Here is a 15,089-nt window from a genome sequence, read left to right on the forward strand (position 1 = left end):
CTTATCCATATCAACTGAAACTGGCTCCTTTCTTCCACTTCCACTACTTTTAGAGCCCCATTTTTTCCTTCTTACTCTTTGTAACTATAAAACCCAGGTATTTATTTCCACATGGCAAAAGAAAAAAATAATATTGCTTTTTGAGATGTTTATTCTGGAGGGAAAAGAAAGACTTTTTGTCCTTTTGGGAAAACAGGCTCACCCAGATCCTGTTAGTGTTTCAGACCCAACGGAGGGGGTGACTCTCTTAGGTCAACAAGGGAACAATAAAATTGCACCTGTAACACCATGATACTACATTGAAACGTGAAACTTGAAACTTCACAAAAATACAACCAAGATAAGATATTAATCAGTGTGCAGACTTGTACAGTAGTTTTTCTACATATAATGTTAAATTTTGGAAATTTCTTAAAATATTTCAGCGTCTGATTTTTCATGTTGGAAATCAGAGTTAATTTGAAAGTAAAGGTATTGAATAATCTATAAAATTTTCTAAGTTGGGGCTGTAAGACAGCAAGCAATCACTTTAGGAGTACCTGGTGGTTCAGCTGGTTAAGTGTCTGACTCTTGATTTCTGCTCAGGTCATGAACTCAGGGTGGTAAGATTGGGCCCTGCCTGGGGCTCTGCACTGGGTGTGGAGTCTGCCTAAGATCGTCTCTCCCTTTCCCTCTGCAAGCCACCCCTCAACCCTGTGCTCACTCTCCTCTCTCTAAAAGAAAAAAAAAAAAAAAGACAGTAGTCATTAAAAAAAACAAACAAACATTTATTTGCGTGAGACAGTGAGCAGGGTGGAGGGAGAGAAATTTAAATGAACTCTGCACTGAGCAAGGAGCTGATGCAGGGCTTGATCTCACGACCTTGAGATCACCGCCTGAGATTATGACCTGAGCTGAAACCAAGAGTTGGATGCTTAACTGACTATGCTACTAGGCATCCCAGCAGCATTCGTTTTGAAGTACTAGAGTTATCTTATTTACCACTGATTTGATGAACACCTACCAAGTATTTAGTTGTTTGAGTCTACAACCATTAAAGATCCAATACTGACTAATGTATGTAACGTGTAAGACAATCTATAATTTAAGATCTTGTTTATACTATTGTTTAAAATCTGGTCTTTTAAAAGAAATAATGGCATATTTTCATTAAAGTTGCATTTCAGTATAAGTGAAAGATTGAAGTCTACAAAATATTTGAATTACCATCTAGAAGGAGCAAAGCTTTGGGGCAGATCTGGGTTTGAATCCTGATTCTCCTGCTCAGCATCTGGTGAGGTTGTGTCTTAATCACTAAACTACAGTTTCCTATATTGGTTAGGATTCTTGGCTACAAGGGATAGGGAACCCAACCTTCATTGAACAAAATGATAATTTCTCTTGAGAATATTAGAGCCCTAAAACTTAAGGGAAGGAATGTGCCCATTTAGGCCTCAGGAACAGTAGGAATCGGAAATCAAATGCCACCAGGTCAGGATCTCTTTCTGGCGGTGAGCTGCATCTGTTGCTCTGGATTCTGGTGGTGGCAAACATGGCTGTAGACAGTTCCAAAGTTTTTTATCTTAGAGTTTTAGTTGCCAGAGGCTGAGAATCTCTGTACAATTTGGGTCCCAATTCCCAATTCCCCCAAATGTGCTGACTTGGATTAGCTTAGGCCGGATGAGTGACTACGTTTGGGCCCACTCATGGTGGTTGAGGAAGTGGGTCATGTAGGAATATATGGCACCCTCTTGAGAAAATGTAAATGGCTGGAAGGAGACATGAGACCATTACTTGAAGGAAGGAGGTTTTGGATGGACCACACAGTGGGTTTCCACTACATTTCTCACATGTGAAAAATGGCAAAATAGATATCTCTTTTGTGGTGTAATTTTGAAGATTAAGCAAGAGAGTCTGTCAAATGCCTCGTGTAATGTTAGTCTGGTACCTTATAGCTCTTTAATAAATCATAACTGCTATTACAGAGCAGGGGGGCAACAAACCAGCATTCTTAACACCGACACCTGTAACCAATGTGAAACTCTTACCCTTAACTAAGAAGCCTAAGAAACCATAATTTTTCACTTCATTCTTCAACACTGCTTATGTATTTATTTCTAATCATGTTTCCCCTGTGGAAGACCTGAGTTACTACTGACTTTCTGTAACATAGATATGTTAATAACCTATAAAAATTTCTAGGCGATTTATGTTTTAAATAAAATGCTATATTAAGAATTTAATCTCAGGGGTGCCTAGGTGGCTCAGTCGGTTAAGCATCTGACTCTTGGTCTCTGCTCCAGTCCTGATCTCAGGGCTCAGGGTCCGGGATCGAGCCCCACGTGGGGACCTGCACTCAGCTGGGAGTCTGGTTGAGGATTCTCTTTCCCTCTCCCTTTGCCCCTCCCCCTGCACTCTCTCTCTCTAAAATAAATAAGTCTTTAAAAACAAATTTAGTATCCTAAATTTTTTTGATTAAAATACCTTGCTGAGCTCCGTGGGGTTTTCTGGCTGGTAAAAGCTATCTGTCATGGAAGCTATTCTCAGAATTATTTGTGTGCATATTAAATATAACACATTTAGATTTATTCTTCCTCTGCCTTCTTTTTTGTTTGTTTGTTTTTGCTGTGTTACAGTTTTTATTTTCCTGTTTTTCAGTTTTGAAGAAGTGGAAAAAGCAGAGCAGTCGGTGTTGCCCGAAGGATAATGCCATTGCAGGTGTAGGAGGGTTGTTTGGACCAATTTTAATGACATTATCAATCTGTTAAGGAGTAGGCATATGTAAGAAAAGGGAAGAATCATCTGTCACTTTCATCAGCTGTGACTCTTTGAGATTAAGGACAGGTTATTTTCACTTTCATGACTGTTCTGTTTGTTCAGCTGTTTACATTTGCTTGATTCTTGATTTTTATCCTTATTTTTTTTCTTCTCTGTAGTTTAGATGTAGTTTGCTTTTCTGAATTACCAATTTCCTAATTAGTTTTTTTTTGACTATCAGGAAATTACCCATTTCCTGATACTTTATAATTCAAAACATGCACGTAGGAATGTTCCTTCTTTTAACTTACTATTCTCTCCTTAATTTAACCTTGCATGATACTTTCTGGTTCAAAATAATTTCAATAGTATTCTAATCTATGTGTGAATTAGGATGTTTATATTTAAAAATCATAATATATAATAGGGTGAGACTGGCTCTTTCTAAAGGATTAAGAGTTAAGAGAACACGTGTCCAGAAATCAAAATTCATGAATGGTCTGAATTATTAAACATTATTTAAAAAGTAACATGGCAACATGAAACAGCAGTGGTCAGGCTCTGCTAGTCAATTACTCTTCAGTAGGACATTAGGTATTAGAATATTAATTGTTTTTTGCTCCTTTAGTATCTGAATAGTTAATTGGATGATACTTTAGTTTCCTGAGAAAGTTAATCATCACCAAATACTTCGTTTAGTCCTCTGAGTAATTTATAACTCATAGGCAGAATTTGGTGGATTAGTTATTTTTCCCTCCTGTAAAATTCCTGGTGAAAATATGCATTATGTGTATGTAATTTAGACTCTCATTTTCTTTTCTTTCTTTCTTTTTTTTTTTTTTTTAAAGATTTTGTTTATTCATGAGAGACAGAGAGAGAGGCAGAGACATAGGCAGAGGGAGAAGCAGGCTCCTCACAGGAGCCTTATGTGTAAGACTCGATCCCAGGACCCCTGGATCACTACCTGAGCCAAAGGCAGCTGCTCAACCACTGAGCCCCTAGGCTCCCATTTTCTTCATCAAAATTGCAGATATGATTTTCTGGTTTCAACCAATATTTCTATCAATACCAGAGTGGGCAATGGCATTCTCTCCCCCTGGCCTGATCCTTACTAGTAGAAGATGTAAACAATTGTTTCTATCAAAAGAAATATCCCCAAACACATTTTGAATGAAAAGTGTGATAATTTTTGTCCCTTTAATGGCACTGAGTTCCATTGTGGATGGTGAATTGGTATTAGCCAGATGATTTTAGCAATCTTGGTATTAGCCAATCATCTGGTATCCTCTACTAAAATATTCAGTTCATTACACTTTCCTCTCTGCTTATTTACAGGACATTTTCTATATCTTGCATGTGTTCAGTTTGATGGTTTTCATTTGGTGGTTTTTCATTGTCAGAGGAATTGAAGGATAATGTCTGGGAAGGCATCACTGCCTCATACTCCCTTGCTTCATCAATGAAAATGGGCATTTAAATGTGTACCTGCTTGGATTTATCTGAAGATGATACAGGGAAAGCACTTTTTAATAGTTTTTTTTAAATTTATTTATTTATATTCTATTTTGATCCTCAAAAGACTGAAGGAGCCCCCCACAGCAGGTGGCACAGTGCCTGGCCTCTGTGCTGAGATGGGTTCTCTAGCTATGTGGCTACTGTTACTAAGTCAACACAGGTCTGTGGGAGTCGAGTGCTGAGCACTCCTTCCACATTGCGGCCGGCCTTCCCATCCTGGCTCTGCTTACATGATACAGAAAACTCTCAGCACAGGGCCTGAAACACTGAGAGCTCAAAGAGGTCAAGTGTTATCACTATCATCTCATTGATTCTCACAAAGGTGCTATCGGTATTGTATTACCATTGTGCTTATTTTGTACACTAGGAAACTGAGGCTCAGAGAGATTGCATAAGTAGCCTAAGGTTACATGACTATTAAGAGCTGGGGTCAGGACTCAAGACAAGTTTGTCAAAATCCTGAGTCTGAGCTGTTAAGGTTTTAGGGGTGATTTTTAGTGATCTTCGTTTTATTGAGAAATCAGTTAATATGTGCTTTATGGGGGCACCTGGGTGGCTCAGTGGTTGAGCATCTGCATTTGGCTCAGGCCATGATCCCAGGGTCCTGGCGTCGAGTCCCACATTGGGCTTCTTGCAGGGAGCCTGCCTCTCCCTCTGCCCGTGTCTCTGCCTCTCTCTGTGTGTCTCTCATGAGTAAATAAATAAATAAATCTTAAGAAAAAAAAAAAGATTTGCTTTATGTATTTAGAGTATTTGTTTAGAATAAAATCTAGATTTCGAAGTTTTTTTAAATGAAGGAACTCTAAATACATTGAAGATGGATTGTGAATATACATAAAATACTAACAAATCTGTAAATATCAATAAGTATGCCCATGAATGCAGTGGAAGGCTAATTTGGAGCCTAGAAATCTATGAAAATTATTTTAATGCTTTTTAATCATGTTTTAAAAGGTAATTAAAAATTTAATTTTATTTAATTAACCATAAATTTACAAATTATGAGATTAATTTAAAAAAACAAATTCTCTTTTGAGCTCATTTGACTTAACATTTGGTAAAATTAACTTCATCTTAAAGAAAGCCCTTAATCAGATTTTCCTTTGTAGTTGTTTAATTCCCATCTAGCATTGTGAGATTAGCCAATTTTCTGCATTTTAGATGGTAAAATACAAAACCAGATAGTAATCAATCATGAAATAGTTATTAAGTTCTTAATATATGCTTAACACCAAGCCAAATGCGATGAGATGGAAAGAGCATATGGTCCACATTCTCTAGTACTTTAAAATCTACAGAATTATACGCAATGGTACATAATTGCTAAATTTTGTGGATCACGCTAGGAATTTTGCATGTAGTTTAAAAATGATGCCACCCTCACAATCCCCCCCTCCTTGAAGAAATGTAAAGTATCCATCATGTCATAAAAGATAATAAAATTGGCCATTGATTTCATTGTATCAGATGGACACTTTTAAATGTGTGAAATAAAGAGCAGGATAACATGAATCAGTAATAAACATGCCTGTAGATTTTAGGCTTCCGTTAAACATTCTGACAAGGTAAGCTGCTTTTTTTTTTTTTTTTTTTTTTTTTTTTTTGGTAAGCTGCTTTAAGGCTAAATAATGTTCTCCTTTTGCTTACCCTTCCGCCCCTGGATTCTCAGCCATCTGGTCTATTGTGATAGGCCCAGGACCCCCTTGTTCTGCTAGTGTTCCTTGTTAATCCATGTTTGCAATCCATTCTGCAACACCCTTTCTCCCTCTCTCGATTTCTATTTTTCCTATCTTTCTGCATCAACTCTCTGTTTGCCACTAGAGTGAAACAGCCTCATTAAGATGAGGAAATGAATGGCTAACTTAACTTTCTGCATATGGATGCCCACTGGCCAGGTCACTAGCCATTTATGGAAAACCCAAGTCTGGGTACATCAGCTTTCCCTTTTGGAGTTTTTTTTTTAATAAGATTTTATTTATTTATGAGAGACAGGGATAGAGAGGGGCAGAGACACAGGCAGAGGGAGAAGCAGGCTCCACACAGGGATCCCAACGTGGGACTCGATCCCGGGTCTCCAGGATCATGCCCCGGGCTGAAGGCGGCACTAAACCCCTGAGCCACCCGGACTGCCCCCCCCCCCATTTGGAGTTTTAAAACTCTGTTTCTGCTTTCTTTGAAAATGCTTTATTGTAAAATATTGGATCCATATAAAAGCACATGGGGATCCATAAAAAAACCATGTAAGTTTTGCAGCATGATAACCAAAGGATAGTATGTGAATCTACCTTCCAGCTTCAGCACGTGGACATCAGGACCAGTGAAGCTCCCCTCACATCCTTCCATAAGCAGATCTCACAGAAACTCTGGATGTTGCCTTTATCAAGTTTCTTTTCGCCCTTTATTTACCACTTATGTGGGTATTCTTTGCTTCTTTCTCCTTCAACAAAATACTCCTGAGATTTGTACGTATGTGATTCCATGTAGCTGTAGTTCATTTATTTTTACTCCTGGATAATATTATGTTATATGAATATAATTCATTCATTCTCCTGTAGATGGATACTTGGGTTGTTTCTAATTTTCTTTCTTTTCTTTTTTTTTTAGAGACTGTGTGTGTGAGCTATGGAGGTGGGAGGGGTGGGCAGTAGGAGAGAGAGAGTCTTAAGCAGGCTCCATGCCCAGCATGGAGTGGGACATGGGGTTCAATCTCACAACCCTGAGATTATGACCTGAGCTGAAATCAAGAGGCAGATGGTTAACTGATAGCAGCACCTAGGTGCCCCCAATTTTCTTATTTATTTATTTGTTTGTTTGTTTATTCATTCATGAGAGACACACAGAGAGAGGTAGAGACATAGGCAGAGGGAAAAGGAGGTTCCATGCAGGGAGCCCAATGTGGGGCTCAATCCCAGGACCCCGGGATCACACCCTGAGCCAGAGGCAGACACTCAACTGCTGAGCCACCCAGGAGCCCCGCAGTTGTCTTGATAATACATTGTTATTTTGAACATGCTGATCTATGTCCCTGGATGCTCATGGGCAAGGGTTTCTATGGAGATGAGAATATCTGAGTATGGAGCTGCTGGGCTATAGCACTTTGCTTCTGCTTCTGACTTACTCTCCTTTTAGCTCCTTGTCCGACAATTTATCAGTCTCTTGTTGCACTTGGCTTCTTTTTTTAAAATAAGGTTTTATTTATTTTTTTCATGAGAGATACAGAGAGAGGCAGAGACATAGGCAGAGGGAGAAGCAGGCTCCCTTTGGGGAGCCTGATGTGGGACTTGATCCCTGGACCCCAGGATGACAACATGAGCCGGAGCCAGACGTTCAACCTCTGAGCCACCCTGGTGTCCCATGCATGTTGCTTCTTCATCCAGTGTGGCTCTCTGACTTTACTGTTTTGTGATTTTCATTTTTAAAAATTTATTTACACTATTATATTAGTAATTATGGTCCTTAGAGCATTTGGGGAAGAAAATTTATGTCTCAGAATTAGCAAATAATTCGATTTATAGCTCTGTTTATCATTTTGCTTTTGAAAAGTCTTCCTTTTCAATCATCTGGAGCCTTTTTCTTAAGCTAGGCCAGAACTACCTTGGTTTCCAGGCTGTGTGAACTTGTGAGTGCTACTAGCTGATGAATCCAAACAAAATATCACTGAGCACATACATGCAGATTGGCAGAAATGATCGTATTAAGCAACAAAGGTCATTTTTGAAATTTAGTGGGAAGGACAAAGCTAATATTTACTAGTGACCTACTGAAGGCATGGCCTTGCTTGATGCTTTCATAATGTTAACTTCAACCTCCCAAACGTTCTGTAGCATATTGCTCTTTTTTTCTTTTCTTTTTCCGTTTTATAGCTGACGATCAGGAGTGTTAGAGAAATTGAACAAATAAAGATCACAGGACAGAATTAAGTTTTTTTTAAAGATTTTATTTATTTATTCATGAGAGACACATAGAGAGAGGCAGAGACGTAGACAGAGGGAGAAGCAGCTCCATGCAGGAAGCCCGATATGGGACTTGATCTCAGGACTGGACTCACGCCCTGAGCTGAAGACCGACGCTCAACTGCTGAGCCACCCAGGCATCCCGAGAATTAAGGTTTAAATCCAGGTCTTTTGATTCTTAATATCGGGTTCTCATCTGTAGTATAGGTAGTTGGATATGTGTTAGTGTGTGGACACGTGTACAAACATGTACATATGACATGTCAGTATTATGCAGCATTCAGCATTTGAAATATATTTTTAAGTTCCTTCAGAAGAAAAATGTGTCAAATCAAATACCTATTGTGTGTGTGTTTCTTACCTTTGACTTTAAGAATGCATTTGCAAAGTGCCTTTGTTCAGTCTTGGAGAGATAAGCCTAGAGGAAACCAAGACTGCATTACTTGTCAGCTGTGGCCCATTCTTTTTCAAAACTCATGGTGCATCATAATTCTGTCCTCCCTCTTCCTGTGTCTTTCCTTCACTGTGCTGACAGGAATACACAGCTCCCCAGATGGGTCTGCTGGGAAGGCCTGGGTCTGAGGCTGGGCCCAGGAACTCTCTCTGTCTTCTGGGTCCTGGGATGGCCCTCTAATAGTAGACAGCTGGGGGAGGAGGAGCCAAATTGTCTACTCTTTACCTGGTCTGCTTTCCTCCTGCCCCCCTCCGGTGGGTTAGTGCAATGGCCAGTGAGTGCCTGTCAAACTAGAAGTCCAGCGTGTTCCTGCTCTGCTTACAGCCCTTACCCCCTTGAGGTCCTGTTGAGATGCCACCTTCTCGCTGGGGCCTTCTCTGACCACGCTAGCTAAAAAGGCAGATTTCCTGACCCTTCTCGTCTCATCTTTTTGCTTTGTTTTTATCTTAGCACTACCACTAACGTACCATTCGTTCAGCTTCCATAGGTCTTGTGTCTTTTCTGTCTCTCCCATCGAAATGTAAGCTCTAAGACAGCAGAGATCATGACTGCTGTCTTTCTGCATTGTTCCCACATCGGGAACATAGTAGGTGCTCAATAAATATCTGTTGAATGAACAAAGGATTGAATGGGTGAACATTTGAGGGGATTCCAAAGAATGACATTCCTAAGATATACTGCCATTGTTATTCATGAAATTATCATGAAATACGTTTTAATAGGAGAGTAGGCAAGAGACCAGAAATGATAATTTTATATCCAGTGTTGAAGTATAAGGGAAGAAAAGCATTTTTACTGGGGAATGAGCCGGAATTTTGAAGGGCAGCTTATATAAGGTTCAATGAATACTGGAGCTAATGTTGAGAAAGTTAATATAGGAGAGCACTGCATGTTTGTGTTGCCCCAAATCCACATGCTGAAACCTAATCCCCAATGTGAAGGCATTTGGAGGTGAGGCCTTTGGGAGACAATTAGATCATGGGGTCTCTTGTAGAAGAGACCCAGAGAGCTTGCCAACTCTGCCTCCATTGAGGACATAGTGAGAAGATGGCCATCTGTGAACCAGGATGCAGGCTCTTACCAGCTACTGACTCTGCCTCTGCCTGGGCCTTCATCTTGAACTTCCCTGCCTCCAGAACCATGAGAAATATCCTATGGTTTATAAGCCACCCAGTCTATGGCACTTTTGTCATAAAAGCCCAAATGGACAAGCACTATGGCTAGCAATTTCTTTCCAAAGCTGATCTATATTTGTTTTCGTAGCTTAATATCCTGGTCTTCTCCTGCCTGCCCACCCCTCCCCCACCAGATGCTCCTGCCAAATGGAGCTGCCATGTTCCAGAATATGTGGTTCCTCTCTTACCTCTGGAATTGGCCCCTCTGCTTTCACCCCTCTTCTTTCTCTTTCTCTTCCTCTTTTCCTTCCCATCTTTTTCTTAACCATTTGTTCATCACCTCCCATGGGCCAGGTGTTTATGCTACGTCCTGGGATTGGAAAGATGGAGAAACCTTGCCCTTGCTCCTGAGTTCCATGTGTTCTAGAGCCTGGGGCTATGACCCCATTGCAAACGCAGTTCAGAGTGATAATACTCTAATAGGCAGGTGTAAAGCTATGGAGCCCCAGACCGGGAGGAGGCCGGTCCAGCTCACAGAGGAGCATCACTGGCACTGAGCTTTGATGAATAAATGGATTATGCTTCCCATGGGCTCAGGGTAGGGAGGAAGAGGGAACATTTTGTCAGTGACAGGGAACCCCCAATAGTCTTACGAGAATACTCTTCATCCAGTTCTTACAGATTTGCACAGCGTGTGGTATGACTCTTGGCAAAGATAGATTGTCACCCAGCACCTGCACAGATGGGGTTCAGAATTTATCTCCACCTGTGTGATCACCAGATGACATATCTGAGGTGCTATGTGGGGGTCTGATTGTTGGCATAAATCCAACAACAAAAAAAATCAGTTTCTGTTCTGGAATAGCTTGAGTAAAATTTGTAAATGTAAGCTAATAGCTAATTCTCAATATATTTTGCTTTGGTAGCAATGATCTTTCTTATTGTAGAATCATTCTCTTTAATATCTCGTGACGGATAATCCTTTCACACCAAGCAAAACCGATATAATGGTGGCAACACTGGGAATTTGTGCAGTACCTTATTCTTTCATAAGATCTTTTTTTTTTTTCAGATTTTATTTATTTATTCATGAGAGACACAGAGAGAGGCAGAGACACAGGCAGAGGGAGAAGCAGGTTTCATGCAGGGAGCCTGATAGGGGACTCGATCCACAGACCAGGATCATGCCCTGAGCCAAAGGCAGATGCTCAACCACTGAGCCATCCAGGCATCCCTTTCTAAAGTTTTTTTCCTGTGTTTCCTCTCATTCAATCTCTACAGATCTGTTAGTTAGGAAGTTACTAGAACCTCTAATTAGAGAGGAGGAAACTGGCTGACAGAAGCTGAGGTAGCTGGCAAGTGACAGAGATGGGATGAGAATTCTAGGCTCTTGTCCACCAAAGTGATGCTTTTTCCAAGATAGAATTCACTGTTTTTGTAAACTACTAAATTTCGTATCACAATAGGATGAATTAGTGGAGAAATTCAATGTTAATATTTACTGGGAAGCTTGTACATGTGTAAACATTTTAGGCATGGCAAGAGTAGGTTGTATTAATCAAAATTCTTCTGATTATAAAGAGGAGATAGATTAGCTCACTTAACTGATAAACCTGGTGGCTGATCAAGACTTCCTCTAGATCTCTTGCTTTGCTTGCCACCGCGATGGCTTTGTCATTATTGAAGGGTGACTGGATGGCAATCAGCAGCTTCAGTTTCACAGCTTACTGAATGAGCCAGACCTGGAGAAAGGGCACCCCTTTCTCAAGGGTTCCTACCAAAGTGCCAGATCTGGGGCTTACAGACATTATGCTGGATTATGGGTCCAGTATGGATCAATCTCCTGTCTCAAGGATGCAGTGTTTTCATTGGCAGGATGGGGTCATGTCATGAGGGCAAAGGGGACACATGACTGAGTCCTCCTCCCTTTGTCCTCTGATCTCTTTTTGTATCCACTTGTCTCTCAGAATCATGACTGGCAAGTCATCAGATATAACATTTAAAATTAGACCTAGAGGGGATGTAAGTGAGCGGGAGACAAGAGAGGAGGTGACTATGGTTCCAAGCTCCCTGTATGCAGTAAAGGTGGATTAAGGAACTGAGAGTATATGAGGCCTGGTTGTGGATCCTACCATAAAAAAGGATTACGCGTCGAAAACTCTGCAGACTGCTTACGGAGATGATTGTATACTCTTCAAAACTAGACCCTTAATGAGACAAACCCAAGTTAGATGTCCAAACCTATGGCTCTGGGACTTGATGGGTTTTCTTTTCAGTTCTTGTTTTGGGAATTACCACTTAAAAAAAAAAAAAAAAAGACCTTTAAATTAATCCCAAAAAAGAATATGTGATTGCGCCCTCCCTGTAACTGGTATTATGAGTGTTAGAACTTGGTTTATGGATTTTTCTCATTTCTTCGTGCCTGTCGCTGTTATAACCTTGTCGTCTTTGCTACTTTTATTATTTTATGACTCTGTGCTCTGCTTATGTCAAGTGAGGCTAAATGGCTTCCCTGTTTAGTTAGGCATAAAACCCTGAGACTGTGCGGGGGTGTGTGTATCTTCACTCATGCTGGGGGTTTGGGGTTTACAAAGCTAAGATCATTTAGCATTTTCTGTGAAAGAAAAACTATGCAGGTTATTTGACCTTTTATTTATGGAAATAGAAAGAGTAAAGATTTTAGTACTTTTATAAATGTAGATGAAAATATGGAGCAAAAGTAAGATATCCTTAAGTACAGGTGATGAGAGAGTATCTAGACCTTTCTGTTTGTTGCCATCTGGGAGGGTTATTATTTTTCTTTCAAGCTTTTCTGGTAAAAGGAAATTTTTTGGTAACCTCCAAAGGACAATAATACGTGAGAGAACTGAATGCTTAAACACACAGACATGACTCAACAAAACCAGTCATTCTATACTCAACTAAGTGAACTTTCAGATTTATACAGAAAGTTGCGCTTACAGAATGGTATTTTTATTAGCCACTCTAAATGTTAACTATTAAGTGTTAATTTGAGCCTAATAATTATGAATGTAAAATGGGGATTATGTGGGTGATCAAAAGTGTGTTTCCATATTACTTAATATTTAGATTTTAAAGAAATAACAACAAAGTGATGTAGCGTGTCAGTCATTAACAAGCAGAATATTTAACCGGTGTGACAGTTGTCATTATGCTAATAATAGGAGATGGAGCTCTATCTAGTAAGATTAAGCATTAGCCATTCTAGTCCCTTGAGGAAACTGTAAAATCAGCTTCACTGGGTTATAATTAGGAAAGAAGTGCATTTAAATACAGAAAAAAAAATCTTAGGTACCTCAGCACACAGTGTGCCAGGGGCATGTGCTAGAACCTTTTAATCTCTGGGTGTGGCTTATTTTATAAATATTTCCATAAGCATTTACATACTTGACATTTGGCAAGATAGCATTGTAGAATCATATCCATATGTTTTGCCTTACGAAAGAGAGCGAACATTTTTCAAGGACAGGGCTAGCTGTTGATGATTTTGTGTGTCTTCTTCTCCCATAGTGCAGTGCAGGCTCAAATGATGTTTTTTCCTGACAAGATGGGCACGGGGGCAGTGTTGGCGGTCTTTTCCCATGCTGTTTTCTTGAGCAGTGGTACAACTATTAATGGTGGTAATAATAACTCTTACGGAGCACTTGCTTGCTTATTCATGATTAGACATGTATCTTAGGACATTTGACCCTATCCCCATGGCTTAATAAATAGCATTATTTAAATTTTTTTGAAGATTTATTTATTCATGAGAGACACAGAGAGAGTGAGAGGCAGAGACATTGTCAGAGGGAGAAGCAGGTTCCACGCAGGGAGCCTGATGTGTGGGACTCAATCCTGGATCCTGGGATCAGGCCCTGAGCTGAAGGCAGGCGCTCAACCGCTGAGCCACCCAGGCGTCCCAACATTATTTAAATATTGTTGCTGCTGCTATCACCAGTTTGACAGATGAGACCACCGAAGCACAGAGTGGTTAAATGACTTGCCTAAGTTCACACAGTCTGTGGCATTGCCGGGATGCAATCCGCACAGTTGGGCTCTGCTCCGTGGCCTTTCCTTCTGTCACCTGCTGATGGAGTTGGGGTCTGGAGGCATTGCTTCCAATTTTAACCACTTCCTTGGCCCTGGCCTGTCTTGAGTGGGATTTGTTTTTTCTCTGTTGACTTCTTTTTCTTTCTTTCTTTTGTTCTCCTCCCTTCTGTTAGGTCAAGTACAAGAGAGATTTTGAAGAAAGCAAAGGCAGGGGCTTCAGCATCGTTACAGACACCCCCGAACTACAGAGGCTCAAGAGGACTCAGGAGCAGATCAGTAACGTAGGTGACTGTTCAGTGATGCGATTGCCCTGACTTGTGTGTCTGGATGAGAAAATGAGATTGGGACTTGGGAATGTTCTGTTGCTACTGCGTGCAAGCAGTGCTCAGCATGCTCATGAAGTATGCCAGGTTCACCTGATAGGTTCCTTCTCTTTGATTTCGTCACAGTTACCTGGAGCCTGACACTTTAATAGCAATGACTGTATTTCTGTATGTATATTCAATTTAATTAATTACAGTGACTGATGAAATAAGTCTCCTAAAGAAAACAATTTAATTAAATAAGCTAAATGTCTATTTAGACATACAGTCATTGCTAATAATAAGAGTTGTTGCAATTTAGCATCTTATTTCCATTTTTAATGGTTTTCAACTTTTGAATTTTTCCAAAATAGGACTTTTATAATTAAATTAAAAAACCTGACAGGTTTTATTTATTTATTTATTTATTTATTTATTTATTTATTTTGCTGGAGGGTAGTCATACAAAATATATACGCATAAGGCTAAGTATTTTGCAAAATCATATATTTGCTAATTATGTGTATGTAAGGTTGCATATGTTAAACCAGGTATTTGTTGAAATGATGCATTACATCTAATTTCAGAAATAAACTTTACACGTGAAGTTGCTTTGGATTTCAAAGCTGCGTCTTGTTAAGTAATATATTTTTCTTGAAAAAGAAAATTGAGAGTAGCAGAAGTTCAAAGCCTGTTAGTGACTTAAAAAGTGTTAATTCTGTACTGCTTAGAGGTGAATAAATGGCTTGTCTTCAGTTTTAGGAATTCACACTTATAATTATGTTTCTTCTGAAGTTTTATCAGAAGTTTGTCAAAATGTATTCTTTTTTTCAGAAAAAAAATCAGTTCTGTGTTAGGTAGCCAAGAGGACAGATGAATGAAAATTAGCAACTGTGTCCATGATGTAAAAATATGTGCAAATATGTGAGATTCATGCTATTTTTCATAAGAAGTGTCTCTT

At 39.7% G+C, this 15,089-nt stretch overlaps 1 protein-coding gene across 2 annotated transcripts in view; it reads left to right on the forward strand.

Moving 5' to 3' along the window:
- NEBL (nebulette) overlaps positions 1–15,089 on the forward strand; it is a 341,512-nt gene that overhangs the window by 165,360 nt on the left and 161,063 nt on the right. For both annotated transcript variants that reach the window (XM_035712965.2, XM_025464023.3), the window contains exon 4: positions 14,000–14,107. In XM_035712965.2, the coding sequence (XP_035568858.1) occupies positions 14,000–14,107 (108 nt within the window). The remainder of the gene's footprint in view (positions 1–13,999; positions 14,108–15,089) is intronic.

The sequence above is a fragment of the Canis lupus genome, chromosome 2 (genome assembly GCF_003254725.2).
Source record: "Canis lupus dingo isolate Sandy chromosome 2, ASM325472v2, whole genome shotgun sequence".
NCBI classification, from domain to species: domain Eukaryota; kingdom Metazoa; phylum Chordata; class Mammalia; order Carnivora; family Canidae; genus Canis; species Canis lupus.